This window comes from Gymnoscopelus braueri (genome assembly GCF_963280865.1).
Source record: "Gymnoscopelus braueri genome assembly, chromosome: 21".
In the NCBI taxonomy this organism is placed as follows: domain Eukaryota; kingdom Metazoa; phylum Chordata; class Actinopteri; order Myctophiformes; family Myctophidae; genus Gymnoscopelus; species Gymnoscopelus braueri.
This window is the reverse complement of record NC_137623.1, coordinates 24396561-24418952: the sequence shown is the minus strand read 5'-3', so window position 1 is coordinate 24418952 and position 22392 is coordinate 24396561. Positions and strand designations below refer to the sequence as shown.

The 22392-nt window shown below is 40.3% G+C and overlaps 2 protein-coding genes across 2 annotated transcripts; both read right to left on the bottom strand.

Annotated features, from left to right (window-relative positions):
* Nucleotides 1–58: 58 nt before the first annotated feature.
* klhl40b (kelch-like family member 40b) lies at nucleotides 59–10115 on the bottom strand. The gene is made up of 6 exons (XM_080418462.1): nucleotides 8769–10115; nucleotides 7716–7876; nucleotides 6608–6715; nucleotides 6305–6490; nucleotides 6034–6183; nucleotides 59–5470 (listed from the first exon to the last, which is right to left on the bottom strand). The coding sequence occupies exons 1-6, from the start codon at nucleotides 9921–9923 to the stop codon at nucleotides 5359–5361; spliced, it is 1872 nt and encodes a 623-aa protein (XP_080274588.1). The 5' UTR covers nucleotides 9924–10115; the 3' UTR covers nucleotides 59–5358.
* A 2535-nt stretch (nucleotides 10116–12650) lies between these two features.
* On the bottom strand, nucleotides 12651–20770 carry hhatlb (hedgehog acyltransferase like, b; the record flags this gene model as incomplete). The annotated part of the gene is made up of 11 exons (XM_080417623.1): nucleotides 12651–13011; nucleotides 13943–14084; nucleotides 14199–14400; nucleotides 15003–15038; nucleotides 15152–15296; nucleotides 16362–16533; nucleotides 16883–17092; nucleotides 17906–18100; nucleotides 19447–19560; nucleotides 19885–19952; nucleotides 20665–20770. The coding sequence occupies 11 exons, from the start codon at nucleotides 20768–20770 to the stop codon at nucleotides 12773–12775; spliced, it is 1629 nt and encodes a 542-aa protein (XP_080273749.1). The 3' UTR covers nucleotides 12651–12772.
* Nucleotides 20771–22392: the final 1622 nt, after the last annotated feature.

Here is a 22392-nt window from a genome sequence, read left to right as displayed (position 1 = left end):
TAATAAGCTGTATTATGTTTTCATTTCTTTAAAAGAATAGCTTCTGCACCTTAGCATACCGTAGCTTATGTCACCCCTGTTACATGTGTTTATAGTAGTTGCCATGGTGAAATGGGGTTAGGGCCATGTAATCGATCAACTACATTGATAATGGTACTTGTGTTTTTTTGTTGGGGGGGGGGGGGGTATGGTTCTCGATGTGTCTAACACACATTTTGTTCTTTGATGTGCTGCTTTTGTACAGGGTCTAGTTTGGGACTGCCCTTTAAATAAGAGGTTAGATCTGGTGAGCTGTTTAACTTTGAATGCTATATTTTGGCTGTGGTCAAAAAAAGAAAAGGAAAAAAAAGAAGCAAAAGAAAAAAGTAAAGAAAACTGATCCTTACTGGAGAATGAGCTCTAGCATCACTGCTGCCAGAAATTAGGTAAAGCCCCTACTTTTAATCCACTTAAAACAACAACAGATATGTGGATGTATTTTATTGTGTTGCCAACATCTTATGCCTATATCTGGAGCTTAATCTTGTCATTGGTTATAATGGGTGCTTGTGATTGTTGGCACAGGACTCAAGGCAACCCTTCAATATTGCACAGATCTCTGAGACATGTTGCCCTCATGTGGCAACATAGTGTACTGCACTGCCTTAGAGAATGGAGTACAAGGATAAAAGAAAAATGCGCTTTAGAGCACCTTATCCAGTCATTATATAGAAGAAGACTGTAGTACTTACTGTAGGTGATCGAAGATGATAATTAAGAGAATAATCAGTTGTTGGCCAAGAGAAAACAATCACGTAACGTTTTTGCCTACTTGACTGTTATGACAACACAAGCCCGAAAGTTATTATTGATATATCGCGGTGATATTTGGATCCAATGTGATACTTAATCACATTTGCCTTATTCTCGGAGAAGGAAAGTATATGCCATGATGGAATTGAATGTTTTTGGATATGGATAGCAGTAGTAGATGATGGCTAAGGTGAGGAGGAATAGTAGTTAATACTACTGATAAATGCACTTTGAACTATGTTGCCACACTAGCGCATGATGGGAACATGTATGCAGATACAAAGTGACCAACACTTTAAACCCCGATCTACAGGTATGCCATTTTATATTCAAATGTACCTTGGGGGAGTTTATAGTGTTCATAAAAGGTTTTGATCAAGCATGACAAAAATGTACAAACCACAATCGACCTTTCCAGGTTATTTGGACATTGTTGTATAGATTGTGGCAGGTTTATTATTTATGTGGCAAGCCTACGGCCATGCTAATATGTGGTGGGTTCAGTTCTGACACACTTTGCTGTCTTAACACAGTGTCGTTCATTGTGGCATAGTACTGCAGTGCACTGCAAGCATTGTAGCTGCAAGAAATCAGAATGTCACCCTAGAACAAAGCCAATGTACACTGTCTATATTAGTGTGTGCTGTGGAGTACAGTATGCCTGCTTTGCACTGTTCTTATCCAGTACATGAATATGTATCGTTTGTAATTGGTCTTTCCTCAATCACAAAGCGTAAAGGAAAATGGCATACATGCCAAATTGGTTATAGAATTATTATAATATTCATTGTTGTTAGCACTTTATGCACATAATCTAGAACGTGGCGCAGCGCTCAAAGTGTGGAGAAAGGTCTGGGTCTTGGAAGATTAAAATTCATGCTAAAACAGAATTCACAGAATAGATTAGAATCCTTAGTCTTCATCCAACAAGGATGACAAGACATGAGGTCTGTTTGCTCAGCTGCTGCCCTGGGCCATTTTGCTTTTATGTAACACTTGGGGGAGGGAAACCCCACCCCCGCAAGCAAGGGTCGGGGTTCCACCCTGACTGACATACAGTCAAGAGCAAAATTAAACATATTATTTGAATTGTGCTTTGACATTTATTTTAAAGTTATTGTGACATTATTGAATAGAGATATAGAAATTGAGAAGGGAATCCTTGCACAGTCTATTTATGCGTCTTCTGGACAAGTCATGTTTCTATGTTTTCTTTTGAATGGCCAAATTCTCCTTTTCTAAAGGCTAGCAGCCAAAGGCTTGTTTTTCATTGAGCAAAGGTGGACCTGCCCTTGTCCTAAAATTAGGGTACGTGAGTGATTTTAAGTGGTGCTTAGCACCCACAATTACCGTGCATTGTGCAATGCACCTAAAGCTTAATGTTTGTCACATAAGACATTGAGAAAGGAACTTGGGTAGAAGTGTGTGTGTGTGTGTGTGTGTGTGTGTGTGTGTGTGTGTGTGTGTGTGTGTGTGTGTGTGTGTGTGTGTGTGTGTGTGTGTGTGTGTGTGTGTGTGTGTGTGTGTGTGTGTGTGTGTGTGTGTGTGTGTGTGTGTGTGTGTGTGTGTGTGTGTGTGTGTGTGTGTGTGAGAGAGAGAAGCCAAGTTGGTGTCCCTGGTTTGGGATTTGTAGTTCTGGTTCAGCTGCTAGAGAGCAGTGGTGGGTTAAGTGCTCAGATCTTGTACGCAATAAATAAATACATACTCTGTTACAAGTAAAGGGCCTGTATTCCACATTTTACTTGAGTAAAAGTGCATCAAAATAAAGTACTTTAAGTATTTTTGAATAGGCGAAAGTAAAGAAATAGGGCTTAATTGGTTAATGTGTCTTATGTAATAATAATCTAAATCTACAAAGTAACTAGTAACTTGAGTTTTCAAGTAATCGTAGTACAATATTTGCCTCTGAGATGTTGTCGGGTAGAAGTTTAAAGTATTGAAAAATGTTCAAGCAAGATAAAAGTTCCTCAAAAGTACAGCACTTGAGTAATATGTACTTAGTTACTTTCCACCACTGCTAGAGAGGAAGTGAATCCCAATCCCAAGGAATTGTGTCTGTGGCCTTCTTCAGCTTGAGGGAAATGGTGGGAATTTCGACCCTGCTAGCTTAAAATAGTATTACTTAAGAGAGAAAGTATGTATATATATGGATTTTAAAGAAGTTAGTTGTTTTTGAAGAGAAAGAACGACAGTAGTTACAAGTCATTTTCTGAATGGTCACATTTTTTAATTCAGCTCATATTTTAGGTGCAAACTAGAATATGACATTTGAAGTCAAGTGTTTGAGAATAAGTTATTTTGCACATTAAATGTTTGGACTTTCCCCTTTTGGGCAAAGATATAATGTGGTAACCATAGACAACAATGTTATACTCAAATCAAATACGTATTCGGATAATCCATATACCCCTCCATTTTGCTGTAGCCTACTTAACCCATATTCCAGCTGTATTAAAGAAATCATAATGTGTACTGTTATTTGCTGATTCTCTACTTTATAATGTAAACACAATGTCTTAGTTAACTCTGGTGTACAAAGACCACGTGTAGGCAGTAGTTGTCGACTCTATAAACAGAATACTAAAACACAAGGACAATAGTGTCTAGAGGTGCTATTAACATTAGACTGTATTTTGTCTTTTATTGTATTATTGACTATAGTGTTTACTGTCTGTAACACAGGAGAGAGCGTAATGAAATCATTTCAATATTAAACAGTATAGATATATATTATTGCAAATATAGTTGTGCGTTGTCTTTTTCTTTTACTTTGCAGAGACAGTGAAAGAATGAAATGTATTTTTAAAAGACTCACTCAAGGATGTATGGTATACCGTATAGCAGTGGTTCTCAAACTTTTTCATGTCAAGGACCCCCAAAATTGATAAATATTTGGCCGCGGACCCCCATCTGAAAATATGTTGTGCCAGGGACCCCCAGAAGCAAGGATTTGTGTTAAAATGTTCACTAGGTGTTCAAGATTTTTTTTAAATAGCAGATCTGCAAGCTTATAGAGCGGCACTCGGTGCCGCTCTATGAGCTTGTAGATCTGCTATTTTTGAATAGCCAAAGTATAAAAGGTTAAAGTGGTTAAAATAATTGTGATGCTACATTAACTACTTTTGCTGGGGACCCCCTGGTACCCCCCAAGGACCCCTAGGGGTCCCCGGACGCCACTTTGAGAACCAACGCTGTATAGCACTCACCAACTTTAAGAAAAGCACAGGGACAGTGCCTCAATTTTACCAATTTATTTTAAGACGTTTATATCTAGTCAAAACGTTACCATATATCCTTGGATGTTCCTTGGATGTTGAGTCTTTCTTTAAGTACATGTTTTTGGGTTTAGCAGCACAGACACATTGTAGTTCTGGGAAGGTGCATCCAACCCCTCCATTACAAGAATTAAATGTATTATGTTTCGAATATTCGATCAAGTTATGTTATCTGGTGTTACACTAGATAATGATGTTTGCTGCCCTCTACTGTGTCTGGACTGCGTACAGCTTTCTGCCAACATTTGAAAGTTATTATCTTGGTGACTGACTGTGTTGTACATTGTCAACAAAGTGCACGTAACAGTATCCCACACAGTGCAAAAATATTTAAATGACATGGACTACATGGATTTCTTACTTTTAACAATATCACCTCAAAAACTTTGGAAACGTACACATTATGTATAAAAAGAATTGGATCAATACCAAAAAAATAAACGGTAATTAAATCAAGCCAGCACCACACAGTTACACAGCAATTGCAGATCATTGTATAAAAGGAAATCAAGCTATTTTAACAATAAGGCCCAAATACATTACACTGACCATACCTTGTTACTACATAACATGTTAATGTATGTCATTGTCCATTGGCCACATAGTTTACATAAACCTCAACCAATTTCTCCTAAACTGCTTTTCTGTTTGGTTTGGTTTATATTTGAAACTCACTGTATTGTTAAAAGCCCCCCCCCCCCAAGCAAAAACCTAAGCTTAAAATGCAGCTCTTGTAAGGTAATTTTTTTTTTTCCAAACTTATTGATATCAATTGACAAATTTGAACAGTGTGTATTTGGATTTTAGATCAAATAAAAGGTGTAGTGACTTTCAAAAGGATGAATCATCTCTACCTGGCTAGCAACATTAAAGTCTTGTAGTGTTTTTTCCACACCGTTTCAACATGAATGGCAGTAAATGACGTTTAAAAATGTAGGCTAGGATCTATTGAAGTATACAACACCACACACATGTATTTACACAGAAGAATTTGGAAGACAGGGCCAATCTCAGTTAATGGCTTTAAGTCAAAATAGGCTGATATGGTCACTTTAAACACAGTCCATGGACTTTATGTTCATTGACATTAACAATATTCACACAGTGGTCAGTTTGCTCTTCCCACTCCCAAGAATGGTGTATGAGCAAAATGGATGCCGTGTGAATATGGTAAATTAGATGCATTTCATTCAGTCTACACATGTACCTATCCTTGGACTTCTATTAACCACGGTGGACTCCTGTTAACCAGATAACGCTTTCAGACAGATGGGGACAGAGTGAGCGAGGGTTACATCTTGGTGAGGCGGAGGCTGTTGAGACGCACTCCCAGGACAGTGGCCCCTGAAGCGTAATGGATCTCTCGGAGGATCCCATTCCATGTTCTCTCAGCTTCATTGTATCTGGAGAAGGTCAGTGCATTATAGTGCCATTAGTCGCAGAAAGCCCTGGCCAGATTGCCATTCATTCAACAGTAAGTCAAGAATGGCCATTAAGACTAGAGGCCGATTCTACAAAATGTCTTCTAAATCCTAACAGTTTTCTGAAAAACGTATGTTGCTATTATCAGTGGTTCTCAAACTTTTTCATGTCAAGGACCCCGAGGATGTATTTGGCCGCGACCCCCATCTCAAAATGTTTTGTTCCAGGGACCCCCAGAAGCAAAGATTTTAGTTAAAAATGTTTGCTTTAAAATATATATAATTATATTTGAAAAAAATCACGATTTTTCAAAAATAGCAAATCTACAAGCTCATAGCGCGGCACGAAGTGACGCGCTATGAGCTTGTATATCTGCTATTTTTCAATAGCTAAAGTACAAAATATGGTTAAAGTGGCAAAAAGATTGTGATGCAAAATGACATAGATGCTTTCCCGGTTTTAATGGGTTAAAAAACAGCAACAACAACTAACATTTCATAGATTTTTTTTTACACTGTTGAGTGTTAGTTTGCATTGTTCTCACCTCCAGATGTCCATCATCTCTTTGGGGACGAGCTCGTCACTGTCCTCCACAGGCATCATGGCAAACCCGCCCACGGCGTACATCACCCCACCAGTAGACACCAGGCTCAGCGAGCTGCGCTCCTGAGGAAAATCTACAAAGTCTGACCACCTAGAACATGGACAACACAAAACAACACAACTGTCAAGTACAATACACTGTAAAAAAAAAAATGAACAGGTACATTCTCTGACATGTAGACTTTCTGTATGGTCGATGCAGAGGTACTCACTTATTGGTAGTGATGTTGTACACTTCAATACTGTTTGTCAGTCCCGTGTCAGTGACTCCTGCAGCGACGTAGATCTTGTCATCGTGAACAGCGGCTCCACATAGAGACCGTGCGTTCTTCATAGGAGCCAGCTCCCTCCATTCATAAAGCTTGGTGTCATATGCACACATCTTCTTGAGGCATTGCCTGTGCAATGAGAGAGTGTGACATTATGGAGCGTTGTTGTGTTACAGTGAATGAAGGCTTCGTCTTGAATCTATACACACCGGGTCAACATTGCTCCGGTTGTATCTGTATACTCACTTGTTGTCTTCCTTTCCTCCAATCACATAGATAACATCATCGTGGGACACTGTTGCATGTCCGTAGACCGGGTAAGGAATGGGCTCCGACTCTCCCCATGTGAGGGATCTGAATAAGAAATAAGGGTCCATATGAGAACACACACAGGAGAAACGGAGAAAGAGAGCGAGAACATGATTCCCACTTCATAAGTAAAGCATTATAGATGACTAGGAACTATCTTAATTATGGCAACATTCTTGGGTTCTAAAAACTTGAGGTCGCTTTTCAGTAAAACATAAATTGTATTCTCCTGTGTTTTGAGAAGAAATGGCTTACATGCAGTACCGTGAAATGCTTGGATTTGTTGAAATTTGCGGATTTGGGATCAGGCTTGTGGGATCAGTTTGGGATCAGTTTGATACATTTGAGGCCCAAGCTAAAAAAATATGTCCCTAAAAGTGTTCAACACAGGAAGAGAAAGCACGAGAAGCAGCCAGCTGGATTGACTGTTTTTGCACCTTTATGCACTTTGTTGCTAATGTCCAGAAGAAGAACTATTCCAGAGATCTTGAAATGGTTCATTTCAGCTCCATCATCAGTGTAGTCCTAACTACACTTCCCAAGGCCCTTCGCTTCCAAAATTCTACCCTGTCCATCCAGTCCCGGGGGGCCATTCACTCAACTCCCTACTGATGCCAGGATTGGGCATCAAAAGCATAGGCATCAGTTTTTTGAAGACTTGTGAAAGAGGCCCTTTAACAATTATTTTCTATTGAAAATGGCGGCTTTAAGATATTCTGTAAGAAAATTGGGTCATTAACCACTTGAACCTTAGTAGCCCTATTCTGAGGGGAACCTTCTCTTTTTTTCCCCAAGATTTGTTTTGGGGCTTTTTGCCTTTATTTATTGGCAGTAGACTGACAGGAAATGGGGAGAGATGGGGAATGACACGTAGCACTTTGAGATCCAGTGCTTTAAGAACATTCAGTACTTGAGATGAGTATGAGAAAAGGATTAATTTGCATCCCTGCACTCGTGATTCCTTTCCATATGGCAGTGCTGTGGCTCATTACAATTACAATAACCTGAATCATATTTCAGTGCACGTTCTGACCCATATACTCACTGTCTGTCGTAGAGCAGCACAGAGTCCAGTGTGACTTCCTTATCCTTGAGTTCCTTCCCTCCCAACACGAAGATGCAGTTCTTAGCCTCAGCCATCCCGAACAGGTAGCGTGTGGAGGGGATGGGGGGCATCCCCAACCAATTAGAACTGATTGGATCATACTGTGAAATCACAGGAGTCAAACTGTTGTGAGTGGAGGGTGAGTCTACAGTATATGCAGTAGTACAGTACGTGTAGTACTGTACGTACGAACATAGCGTACTAGTGTCGAAACATACACATTGATGCATGTACAGTACAGTAACAGTACGTTGTGAGCAGTGATGGAAGAAGTACTCAAATTTTTGTGTTTTAAAAGTAATACCACATTGTAGAAACCGTCTGTTACAAGTACAAGTTTGGTATTCAAAATTTACGTGACTAAAAGTACAAATGTATTGGCATCAAAATAGTACAAAGGTATTGGCATTAACATATATTTAAAGTACCAAAAGTAAAAGTACTCATTATGCAGAATATCCCATTTCACAAGTTTTGTATAAAAATCATTTGAAAATAGCCGATCTACAAGCTCACAAGCTTGTACCTTGTTGTGAGCGTGTAGATCGGCTATTTTCAAATTGCCAAAGTATATACAGTATCTGAAGTGGTTTGGTAATAATAACAAAAATCTACAAAGTAACTAGTAACTTAAGTTTTCAAATAATTGTAGTGGAGTGAAAAGTACAATATTGGCCTCTGAGATGTGGTGGAGTAGAAGTAAAACTATTGAAAATTGGAAGTACTCAAGTAAAGTAAAAAATATGTCAAAACTGTACTTAAATACAGTACTTGTTACTTTCAATCACTGGGTTTAATTTATATTGTATTTTCTCGTATTTCTTTCACCAAAATCTAATCAAATCATTAACTTTAATACATATATCTGGATTATGTGACCTCAACAACACTCGCCTTAGATCAAGGTTTCTTGTAATGTAATAATATTTAATTGAATGAATCTAATCATTTATCCAGCTGCTCTAGGATAGCTAAATTCTAATATACACCAACCTGTAGGAAGTAAGAGCTGACTGGTTCTTCTTGGTTGTCTTCATCAAAGAATAATCCGCCGGCCACAAAGATCTGGTTCTCTTTGGTGACCAGGCTGGCATGGTTCTTAGGAATCTGTGTGGAGAGTGATGCCACAAAGCAGTCGTTTCCTGTAGGGTCATAGGCCACCGCGCCCGTATCGCTGATCATGAATATGAAGTTCCTTTTGAACATGCCGAACCGGAGGTTATCGTTGAGGATACCCGGGAGGAGGGCTTCTTCTTCCTCCTCCTCCTCCTCATCCCCGTTGTCTCCATCTTTCTCCTCTTCACCATTGTCCTCTGTCTTTTTCTCCTTCTTGCTTTTGGTTTTCTTCACCTCGGGCATTTTCCCAGCACGAGCGTCCCTGACCATCTGCAGTTTCTCCTCTATCTCGGGGTTGGAGGAGATCAGCTTGTGCTCCTCCACCACCTCTTTCATGTAGACGTCGTCGATCAGACGCAGACGGACACAGTCCAACAGACCTGGCAGCGCCTTCTCCCTGTTTTCCGTGTCTTCGTGGGCCACCCAGTCCATCACGGCCTCAAACACGGTCTCCTCCGTTTCTACGTTCAGTGAGTCCGCTGACAAGATGGCTGCCAGCTCGCTGGGCCCTAGCTGGAGGAAGTCCTCAGCTCTGGAAATGATCTTGAAACGCTCACAGGCGAAGTTCCGCGCGGCGATCGCCAGTCTGGGGCAATCCAGCATCAGGCCCAGCCTGAAGATGGCCAGACAGTTGCTGAGGCTAAGCCTCTTCTGAAGGAAAGACACGCATACGGTGAAAATGGAGGGGATCTGCAAGATGTTGGCAACCGCAAAGATGTCCTGGACGTTCTGCTCTGTCACATTGATGGTGGACGTGTACAGGTACTTGAGGATCAGGCCCATGACGCCTGGCTCCACTTCCTGCAAGACGATCTCCTTCTTCTTGCTCTCGTCCACGTCGGACAGGAAGATGCCCCGGAAGAACGCGCTGCAGGCGCACAGGACCAGCCTGTGGCAGGGGAACTCTTTGTCTTTGATTTTCAGAACGCAGTCGACCAGCTTGTCGTTCTCCAGGAGGTCATAGAGGCCGTCTTGGAGCAGCGTCTGCTGGTATAGCCTGGGCTCGTCCAAAGGGTTTAACGGTAAAGCCATTGTCGCTGGTCCTCTGGCGAGCTATATGTGGTCTCGAAACGGTTTTCGATGAAGAGACCTCCGTGTGGGTTTCCGATCACACAAAAGTGGAGCTTTCGTGGGTCTTTGTGGCTCTTCTTTCTAGAGCAGAGTTCAGGCTCTGCTGCTGTCTAACCTGCAAAGAGGAGGCAAGAGGGTGATCAGTCTGCTATTCACCCACACCAGCTGAACCCCAGGGCGGCCCACTTCATCAGCTGTCCTGACTCTTCAACTGAAGCCCCAGCTGGGGGGGGGCTATTTATAGGCCTTGGTCTTTGGTGTGAAGCTGTGGTATATTCTGGAACATGTGAAATGCGATACCCACTCTTTCACACTGCCCCCCCCCCTCCCCCACCCCCACCCTGACAGCTGACACATTGCTTCATGGGAAATACGTCCTTCCTGAGTCATGTTAACTTCTTTACTAGACAGCTCAGACATGAGCTTGCCCCTTTGTGGCTTTTTCTTCAACTGAGTCAGTTGTAAGCATGTGCATTAACATACCATAATATATTATTGAGGATAACACTGTCACATATCATTTAAGATTTTCTAAACCTTACTACAAGGACTGCATTCGATTCCTCCACAGTGCGTCCGGCCAGACCATCATCCAACGCAATTGACTGTGTAACCTGTGGGAGGCCGACAGGGGAGTAGAGGGCATCTATACTCTGTTCGCTGCAACTACTGTACCCGGTTGGTTGGGGCGCCTGTTCAGCAGGGAGCGGAACTGGGAGGGATGGCATGTTCCTCCGCACGTGTTATGCCCTCCTGGTCAAACTCCTCACTGTCAGGTGAAAAGAAGCAGCTGGCGACACCATGTGTATCGGTTGTCTACACTCTCCCTAGAACAACAGTAGGTTTGGCAGTGACAGACTAATACAGGTGGGGTGACATAATGACTAAATTGGTGATTTTTTTTTTAAATAGTTGATCGAAAAGGATCGTTTTGTACTTTAGCCCCATTTGACAGAGAAGTGACAATTTAAGGACTTTTAAGACCTTTTTAATAACTACAAAAAGAAAAGAAAAAATACCATTACTGTAGCAAAAGTAATCAACACACTATACTATAAAAACTGGTCAACTATTGGCCAAATTGTCAAATAATATAAGAAATAGGCAAAAACTGTGAAAATAGCAGATCTTCAAGTTCTGCGAGACGTTGTGAGCTTGTCGATCTGCTATTTTCACAATATTTATCTGTGGAACCAAGTCAAACAAAATGTAATGCCTCAACTCCTACATTCCAAGTGCTTACCAGGGTGGGGGGTCCCTGGTTCAAATATGATTATTTTGGGGGGTCACGGCCTCAAAGGGTTGAGAACCATTGCTTTAACTGATGGTTTCCTGTATCTGCAATAAGCTTAGATGACCTTCCAGACCCCCCACTAAACACTTCTATTTAACCACAGACACTATTCCATATAGGCATAACTTGACCTTACCCAGAGGGCAGTGTTAGAAGTGTTTCCAGTGAGCAAGCATGCAATGAGCAGTAATAAGGCTGCCGGTTGCTTAATGTAATGCTACAGAAATAGCCATGCCAAACAGAATTTAATGACACTGACTGGTGTATTAATAGGGAGGGGGAAAATGAAAGAGAAAGAAAACAGTCTCAACTACGCTTTATACATTATGATTGTACACATAAACACATACTGTATTTTTTACTCTATACACATTTTTTTGCTACTCTTGTATTGGAGCCAAATCCATTACCATATGAGATGTAATGAATAAAACTCATGAGTCTTGAATAAATATAGAGCCATAGCATTATTTCTTTTCATTATTTGTAATGGCTGAGAAAGTGACAACAGAAGTTTGGATGTGTCTGTAATTTGAGCGACATTTGGGTCATTGTAGGCTCTAGCTGACAGTTTAAGAATAATGTTTACATAACATAAAACCAGGAAGACAAATGTCAAGGCACATCAGTTCACTTGGAACAGTAGGACAGTATTTGCTTTATAAACCGTTTTTTATACTTATCAACAAGTGTCTTTTAAAAAGTAGTTTGGCTTATTTGCATGAAGTTAAGGCACTTAACAGAAGAAAAAGTCTCCATTTAAAACATTAAAATTTAAATTGGCAATAATACAAATCATCTGCGGACAGTGCTTGGCACTATGCAGTACAGTATATGCATGCATCCTTCATTCTAGCACCTTAATGTAAACAACAGATCTCTCCGATTATACATTTCACAGATTAAAATCTTGGCTGTTGCTGCTTTATCTGTGATATAACCGAGACTATGACTGAATAGCAGTGGTGGACAGTAACAAAGTGCACTTTTGGAGTATCTGTACTTTACTTAAGTATTTGTATTTTTGGATACTTATAACTTTCAGTGGAGTCAAAAGTACAATTACTTTTGACTCCACTACATTTCTAGGTAGGGAAAAAGTACATATAGCCCTATTTCAAATATAGTGAAAATAGCCGATCTACAAGCTCACAACACGTCACAATTTATTTCGTTTTTTCTAAGTTCTGGAAAATCTTTTGGCAGTTGTTTTGGAAAATAAAATAAAATGTAATTTGTACATTTGAACACTTGTGTATTTTTTAAAGCATGTACTTTTGAATACTTAAGTATTTTTAAGAAAGCAAGACAAGTACTCCAGTACTTTAACTAAAATGTAAAAGTACAAATTTGAGAGAGCAACTTTCACTTTTAGTTGAGTAATATTTGACTGGGGGTATTTGACTCAAGTACCGGGGGGTTGAGCACTTTGTCCACCACTGCTGAACAGGGCATTCTGGGGTTTTGTTGTGTTGAGCAGGAGGTGTAGACGCTGATGTAACAGGCTGTTCATTCTCTACTCTGCCTTCTCCTTGCTGGGGTCTACGACGGGCTGAGCAGCAGCGGCTGTGGGTGCAGCAGCAGCGGTGGTGGTGGTGCTGACGGTGGGAGCAGAGGCAGGAGGTAGGACTACTGGGGCGGGTGGAGGGATGGGATCGGGGTCGTAAATCAGGGCCTCTCTCCTCTCCTTCTCCTTTATCACTTGAATCAAGCAGTAGGTCACAAACATGACCACGATGGTGGTTATGGGGAAGCCTGGAAAAGACCCAATCAGAATGACAATCACGAACCCTTTTTATGTAGCAAGTTAATCACTTAACCCATAAAGACCTGAAGCCGATTCTACAAATGTCTTCTCATTCCAACATTATTCTGAAAAACGTATGTTTCTATATCAGTGGTGCTCAAACTTTTTCATGTCAAGGACCCCCAAAATGATATGTATTTGGCCACCCCATCTCAAAATATTTTGTTCCAGGGACCCCCAGAAGCAAAGATTTGAGTTAAAAATGTTCACTTAAAAAGATATATATATATATATATTCAAAGATTTGCCCACATTTTCACAATTTTTCAAAAATAGCAGATCTACAAGCTCGTAGCGCGCTATGAGCTTGCAGATCTGCTATTTTTGAATAGCCAAACCCTCAATTAATTCACTCATCCATCCGTTTCTGTTCAATTCTGTCATTGGGTATTTGTTATTGTCCCTTATCCCCTAGACCCCTAGACCACCTATTAGGGACGTAACAGTGTAAAATAATGCTTTTTAGCTCAAATCAAAAAATGACATGGGTTTAAAGCTCTATATACTTTGCCGTACGACGAACAGCGAAAATAGGCGTACAATTAAAGATATAAGTGGGAAAAGAAGACGATTCTGTTTAGGTGCATTCAATCGCAGAGGCTACAAATGGATACATGTATACGGTACATAGGCCTATTTGTCAAAGTAATTGCACTAAAACATGTTGTACAAGGAATACAAGTATAGGCCCTACACTTATGTCAGTTGCCAATACCATCCTGAACGTTCACCTTTTCAGGATGGCTTGCCAGAATTCCCAGGGAATTTTTAATAATTGACTCTCTGCCACATCAAATTAAAAACAACACCATCCTCCATATAAATTTAGAAATGTCAGTCTGTCTTTCTGTCTGTTCTCCTTGGTTCTCCTCAGTTTACCTTTAATAAGCAGTCTCTTGGCTACCAGCTTTGCAAAGTCCAAACTGTTCAATGCCAGAATGTTGTACAAAACAATTGCCCAGAAGTTGAAGGTGTTGAAGACGGCTCTGATTCTGCGTGACATGTCCTCTGACATCGCCGCCTGCAAAGACATTTAAGAAGCGTTTTGTGTTTTATATAAAAAAATTTAACAACCGTTCTTAACCCACAGTTCTCAAAGTGGGGGCCATGCCAGGAAACCCCTGTCTTAACCTACCTCAAATGAAGCAAAGGGCTCCATGGAGAACAGCCTGGCAGTCCACAGCTCAAAGTTGAGGCCAAAACAATTGAAGAAAGCCCAGATCAGCACCACCTCGCAGGGTCCCAGCCATAGGATGGTGATGCCATAGGTGCACAGCGTGGCTACCAGCTCATCCAACACATTCTGATGCTTTCCTCCCAGGTGATCATACACGTACCTATGCACAGGGGTGGGAAAAGTACTCAAATGTTTTACTTAAGTAAAAGTATCAATACTGTGATGTAGAAGTGCTCCGTTACAAGTAAAAGTCCGGAATTCTAAATTTACTTGAGTGAAAGAACAAAAGTATTGGTATCCAAATGTACTTAAAGTACCAAAAGTAAAAGTACTAAAATGTTTGAAAATAGCAGCTCTACAAGCTCACAACGTGTCGCGATGCGACGCGTTGTGAGTTGTAGATCAGCTATTTTCAAAAATGGTATAAAACAGAGCTGAAGTGGTTAATGTATGTTTTATAATGTAATAAATCATATCTGCAAAGTAACTAGAGTTTTCAAATAATTGTAGTGGAGTAAAAGTACAATATTTGCCTCTGAGATGTAGTGGAGTAGAAGTAAAAGCATAGACAATTGGAAATACTCCAGTAAAGTAAAAGTACCTAAAAAAAGTACACTTGAGTAAATGTACTTAGTTACTTTACACCACTGCCTATGCATATAATCAGAATGAGTCTCAGCTCCCTCTGAGTTTAGCTTTTGTTCAATACAATTAAATAGATCTACATTTTTAACAGTTTAGTGGTTGTTGTAGGATACTCACTTGCACAGCCATTCGTTAATTCCTCTGTCAAAATGACTGCAAGGGAGATGAAGTAAAGAACAGCTTAAGACTATATAGAGGCCCATACATTTTTGACAGTTATGAAATAAGCCACTGTAATCAGATCCTGGTGTGTAAATAATACTCACGTTTCAGCAAACACATAGAGCATGGTGATACATTTCGGGGGTTTGGGTGGGTCCAAGTGATCCAGTCTGGATACTGTGTTGATCACTCCAAACATGACCGCTGCCTTCACCCAGTCGTACACCAGGTTAGAGTACGCAAGTCCCACTGAAAACACAACCACATCAGGTTAGAGTATAAGTCCCACTGAAAACACAACCACATCAGGTTAGAGTATGCAAGTCCCACTGAAAACACAAACACATCAGGTTAGAGTATAAGTCCCACTGAAAACACAACCACATCAGGTTAGAGTATGCAAGTCCCACTGAAAACACAACCACATCAGGTTAGAGTATAAGTCCCACTGAAAACACAACCACATCAGGTTAGAGTATGCAAGTCCCACTGAAAACACAACCACATCAGGTTAGAATACAAGTCCCACTGAAAACACACCCACATCAGGTTAGATTATAAGTCCCACTGAAACTCAACCACATCAGGTTAGAGTAGAAGTCCCACTGAAAACACAACCACATCAGGTTAGAGTTTAAGTCCCACTGAAACACAACCACATCAGGTTAGAGTAGAAGTCCCACTGAAAACACAACCACATCAGGTTAGAGTAGAAGTCCCACTGAAACACAACCACAAAAGTACCTGCATCAATTGACTCTTAATTTAATCCATAATGACAGCTAATTCGCCTGGATATAAACATGCCAATGTTTTTGTATATGTCAGGAAATCCACTTCCTCAATTAATTGGAAAACTAAAAGTTAATCCAGGCAACAAATTATTAAAAGTTTTATATGACTACTTACAGTGGGTAAAACTGTGCTAATGATGATTCCAATTAACAATCACGATGGCCTGGCAATGTAATGCATTCATTAACACACCATCTACATGCCACTAGCCTCGATCTCCAGGCTTTTATTGTTTAGTGTTGCTAAAAAATAAAAGCCTGGCCCAGCGCGTCGGTGTACTCGGTATAAGGAAGTGTTTCACTTCCCAACCAACCAGAGTGCAGTGGGCGTCGCTCGTAATGTTGTGTTAACGGGGCGGGGGTTGACGGACAGATCGGTGAACCAATGGGATCAGCCGCAGTCTCTCGCCGGCTCTTTACACCCGCCCCTCTATACACGAAATCAGGAGCGTTGGGGCAGTCTAACATGCCACAGACATGCAGCATCAGAATGTAGAACAGGATAAGCAGGAACACAGACCTAAAGCCCAATCAGACATGTGCTTGAGAAGCTTCATGTCGTTGGGGATGGTGAGAATGTACATGAAATGGAAGAGGGTGTCCACCACAAGGATGGCACCGAGGTGGACCAGACCCTGGAGGCTGATGTTCCACATCTCCATCTCCTTCCTCTCCAAGTTGGACTGGTTGGCCTGCAGGGGGCAGCACACACATGGTACTTATAAAAAAAACACCCCCATCTTCAGCACTGTAGTGTTGCATGTGAGTAGAACTAACTGTCCGTGTTTGTACTCTTGTACTATTAGGCCAGGGGTCTTCAATGTTTTTCAGACCAAGGACGCCTTAGGTGAGACAGAGACGAAGTAGGGACCCCCATACATATAAAATTGTGTTGCATATATATATATTTTTTAGAAAGCCTTCCATGAAACTTGATAATAGGCTTTCAAAGCTAGTTCCCCTTACTGTTGACTTTTGAAAGATTTGATACTAGCAGTAAGTATTTTAAGGATGACTTGGGACATATGTATGTAACTTTACCTGCACATAGAATTTATCAAAGGTCATGATGGGGCCAAAGTAGAAGAAGGGCAGGTAGAAGTTGTACTTCAGCAGCTCCAGGAAGCTGTAGTTTCCGTCTGTCTTCTCACAGTTCTCCAGAGCAAAGCTCATACAGCGCATGATGGTAAACCCACAACCTCCATAGAACAGAACATGACGCAGATCAAAGTCCCCCTCCACAAATCCACTCTAAATGTTGCAGAGAAGGAAGCACATGTGGCAGAGAGGAATGTTAACGGTATATGCAGTTTTGTTTTGTGAAACATCATTAGGGATTAAATCTGCAAGAATTCTGAGAAAAAAAATGTGTTTTTAATTTTTATCTATTTAAATCAGAAGCATGAGTATCAAAACAATAACTTTTTGCGGCCACTTGGGGGCGGAAACATACACAAAGAGTGGGGAAAAGTCCAACTTTAAAGATGCTGTAAAGTGTAAGCAATATTTTTGGTTAAAGTAAAGCTAAAGTAAAGCGCGATATTCCCATGGTAATCATTGCTAGTGTTTGTTCCGTAACGGGTATCTATGTCTCCCCAGCTCTTTAGTGAACAGAAAATAGGTTTTCAGGTCAGGATACCAATTTCATCCAATCAGAGATGGAACTCATACAGGATACAAGATAAAACAATTGAAATTGGAAGTGATATAGCAACAACAAAATCTGGAACATTATACATTTTAAGTTGATAAATGGGTACTCTTGATTCTCTTGTATTGCATTGCATTGTATTGTATTGAATGTATGAATTGAGTACAATTGACCACAATGGAAACACCCATATTTCTGAAGAAACATTCTATAGCAATGATTACTCAGAATATAGAGCTTTAAGTAATAAAAAAAAAAAGTTTAAGTATTTGTTTTAACAAAAAGAAGATCACTTACACATTTGCTACTTTTGCACAATTTCAGTTAACATTCACCAATGGTAGCACTGCAGTAAAAGCAAGGATTCTTTAAAAAAAAATTACGCCATCACCATCTGTGGGCTTGCAGCTTACCTGCCAGGACACAAAGGGCTCACACCTGAAGGTGGCGAGGGTGACGAGGCCGGTGGCGAAGCAGAGCCAGCGGAGCTTGACGAGGGAGATGCTGTAGAGCAGGATGCAGTGAGACAGGATGAGAGAGACGTAGGTCCAGCCCATACTGGTCCACACGGCCAGCAGCCCATACACCATGTACACCAGGGACCTGTGCTGTGGTACAGACAACATCCACAAGGAGACAGTGGAGCGGTTGAGCACCGGTTGGTATATCATCGCCGTTGGGTGGAAACCTTGTAGGCCTATGTTCAAAACTGTTACTTTTCAGGAAATGGAAATAAGTACCTGTGTCAATCTTTATAAAACCCACAGACACACATAACCACTTTCAGAATATGGACCGGTTTCCACCTGTCACCTAAGAACAAGTGCTGAGCCCTGTCACCATGTCAGTCTTGGTGACACAGCTCATCACACAGGCTTTATCACTTTAAGTATATATAACTGTCTTATATTTATATAACTTCTTATATATATATATAAGAATATATAACTGTCAATTATGTATGCACTTGCAATGTCTCTTACTTGCACAAGTGATTGTGATATTCTGCCTCATTGTATTTTTTTCTTCTTCTTTTCGCACTTTATGTTAATTTGATACTGTTGTCCTGTTGTCTGACTTTTTCCCTTTGTTGGGAACTGCAAATTGTTGGAGCCGAACATTTCACCCACTCTTTCACAACTGTAAACTTGTGATGTGACAATAAACTTCAAGTTGGACTTGGTCATACTCGGTCATTAGTTTCCAATTCATGGAGATTAATGGCTGAGATATACTAATGCTTGTACACTCTGGCACTATAGCCTCAGGAATTGTATCTGCACTGCACACAGCTCACAACCTGTAGAACTGATGTCCATCCATGGTCCAGCTCGGTATGACTGCATCATGGTCTGCTATTCTAACGTAAGCATTAAGCCTGAGATATATTTGGGTGTTACGTACAAAAAATAGCCAATCTACAAGATCACACGGCAGTGCAGCACAAAGTGCTATGAGCTTGTAGATCTGCTGTTTTCAGAGACTATGCTGACACGCCGAATGGTCCCATGATACTGCAAAAAGCAAACTGTCACATAATGATCTGGCTAAATAGAGAACTCTCTCTCTCTTTCTCTCTCTCTTCATTCTTTCTTTCCCTCCACCTGGTCCCTTTCATCATTTACTCTAACTAATGATATAAAAAGCTACTGTGGACTGTAGTAAAAATACATTTGTGACAGGGACTTCAATTGTCATACAGTATTAATAACACCTTGTAGCATCTTGTTTGCACAAGAGGCAAGTCATCCAGAATGGCAACTTTTCTTCTCTTTTTATTTTATTTAATGGTGAATGTGACACTATTAAAATAAAATAAGCAAACATTAACTTATGAATAGACTGTTCCAATTGCAATTATGCTATAAATAAATGCAGCCTTAGACATTTGAACCATCAAAATCAATCATCCAATGAGCCAATCAATAAATCAATCAATCAGCTGTGGACGCACCTGTGGAGCTAGCATGGAGCAGATCTTGGCAAACAGCACATGACCTGAGAGAGCAAACAGGATGTGGCTGCAGAACGTGGAGAACCACATCTCCCACTCAAAATCAGCTGTATCCTGCAGAACAAAGTAAGTTGGAAGATTTGTTTATCAATTAACTGTATCGATGCAACACTTTCTTTCAGTTGAAAATATGCCATTTTTGTCAACTAACAGGGTCTTGCAATAGTAGTCTTAATGGACCCAATCAATAGCCACTGTATAAACACCTTGAAAATAAAAAAGTAAAGTCTGCACACTAGAAAATGCTACCATACAGAAGCAAATTATTTTCACCACATGACATTTGAGTGTCAGCTCAAGTGTTTTGGTCCGACACCTACTACATTTTGATAGGTGAGCGACTGTGCGTTCACATTATTTGAGCTGTAGACACCTTACCATTTTCCTCCCAAAGTAGTACCATCCTGGCTTCACGGTGGATTTGAAAGCCTTTCTGTTTACATTGGCTAGAGGAAGATCAAAAAAGACAAAAGTCACAGAAAACTGTGAAATCAAGATAGATAAAAGATGTGCCTATTGTCAAACAAGCAGAGGATTTTGGCACCTTTGTTACCATGACACAGTACAATACTACAGTTCCATTACGACCACGAAATAACATGTTCCTTTTTTTAACACAGCAATGTCTTTATTTCCCTTTTATCTTGTCCTTGGAAACGGACATGGATGCTTTAGTTCACTGATGACAGAATCACTGCAATAATTGCAGGGCCATACAATGCTATTTTCCTCTTCCTCTCTGTGGCAGACACCTGATCTCTTCTGCATGGCCTGCATAGCTACTACTTTTGGCCCTCGCCCCCTGAAATGCCCCCCACCCCCCTGACACAATACTACACTGCAGCTAGTCTATTATACATGTACCGTACTATGAGGCAGCACCATCTGCCCCTGTGTAGGTACATACAGTACTGTATGTCTTCCATATAGTGCTACTGCTTCTACGTCAGGATAACTTTTACATTTTACTGTTTTACAATGGATTGATACATCAGTCTGCTGCAATATAATTAGATGGCAGTCTACCTGGGACCTTTGTCTCTGATTAAAACCCACACAGAGTGTGTGCGTTGTCTCTGATTAAAACCCACACAGAGTGTGTGCGCGTGCGTGTGCGTGCGCGCGTGTGTGCGAGTGTGCATGTTTCCCCATACTCACAGCTTGACACCTCAAAGATCCAGCTCGTGGTCCAGAACATGGCCAGGCACAGCACAGTGTTGTAGAAATAGAGCTCATACTTGGGAAGTGCAGCTTTGATCCCCATGGTGACACAGAAACTCACAGTTCAGGAGCCCCTACTATACACAGACCGCAAAAGAATCACAAACCAGCCTGAAGGTCTTTGCATTTGTGCATTTTGCATCTGTAGACAAAAAGTAGTCATTTAATAGTCCATGAGGACTACATACTACATACATGCAGTACATGGCTAGACAGTGATGGTTTAGCTTTAGATAACGTTATCACTTCTTTACAGTTCCAGACTTGGCCATCGCTTATGATCAACAGGCCAACTCGGAGACTGCTTTTATCCCATCTTATCTTTGTCTCTCTGCGCATGATAGCAATAAAAAAACCCGTGGGTCACACTTACTAAAAGAAGATAAAGGATTCTAACTATCTGCATACTGTGTAGGATATTAATTTGTCCCAAACCAATGGCCTAGTAATGTCATCAGACACTTCAAAAGTATCCAAATATAGACTTATCTACGTGTCCATCATTTAAGCTTCAATTCATTGAGGGCATGTCAACTAGGCTACTGTATGCTTCACAGGCCATAAACATTGTCTACCAGATAAACAACAGTTTTTACCCAAAATAAAATAAAATCCTGTTGCATAATTTATTTTTAAGTCTAATCTGCAATAAAGGTTGTCATTAAAAAGGCATCAGTCATTTTCTCATTTCTCATTTGGATCAGTGTTTCACATTACATTAGACTTCAACAAAGTTGAAGTCTAGAGTGTCTATCAAACATACTGTATGTGTATAAAACTGTAAAACCATTATCATGGATGGTTTATCTAGCTTGTGAGCCTGAGCTCTCAAATGTTTATCAAGGCAGCGCAGGGCAAATGTGCAACTTTCCACTGATTAGTATTCTGGGGGGTTGAGGCATTTAAAGTGCAGCTGTTTGCTATTTTTAACTATACTTATCTCAATTGAATAAATGCATTTATTACATGGCTCCTTCCTGTGCCATGCCTTATGGATAAGAAAGAAAGAAACCATCTCAATTAACAAAATGGTGTCACATTTACCATACAAGTCGATTCATATTATGCATCAATTAGCTATAACAGTAGCCTAGGTCTGTTTATTAATTTGAAAAGTACAATAATTAAACATTATAAGTCCTTTCTTTCCTGTATTCACAATGTCCAACTGAGATGAAAGCTGTTGAAATACCATGACAGTCATCAATGGTGTAAGTAACTAAGACAAGTACATTTACTCAAGTAGCCTACTGTACTTAAGTACAATTTACTGGTACTTTACTGGAGTATTTTCAATTTTCAAAACTTTTACTTCTACTCCACTACATCTCAGAGGCAAATATTGTACTTTTATATACTCCACAACAATTATTTGAAAACTTTAGTTACTAGTTACTTTGTAGATTTTGATTATTACTACAAAACTTACAATAACCACTTCAGCCCTATATACATTTCGGCTAGTTGAAAATAGCCGATCTACAAGCTCACAATGCATTGTGAGCTTGTAGATCTGCTATTTTCGAAAGATTTTTAGACATTTGAAAACATGAAAAGGGACATTATGAATAATGAGTGTTTACTTTTGGTACTTTAAGTACATTTTGATACCAATACTTTTACTCAGGTAAATTTTGAATAACAGACTTTTATTTGTAACAGAGT

Coding starts and splice junctions, on each gene's coding strand:
- klhl40b (XM_080418462.1), bottom strand. CDS start 9,923: ATGGCTTTACCGTTAAACCCTTTGGACGAGCCCAGGCTATACCAGCAG. Junction 7,877..8,768: donor TCAGCTCTTACTTCCTACAG/GTTGGTGTATAT, acceptor GTGATTTCACAG/TATGATCCAATCAGTTCTAA. Junction 6,184..6,304: donor TACAACATCACTACCAATAA/GTGAGTACCTCT, acceptor TCCATGTTCTAG/GTGGTCAGACTTTGTAGATT.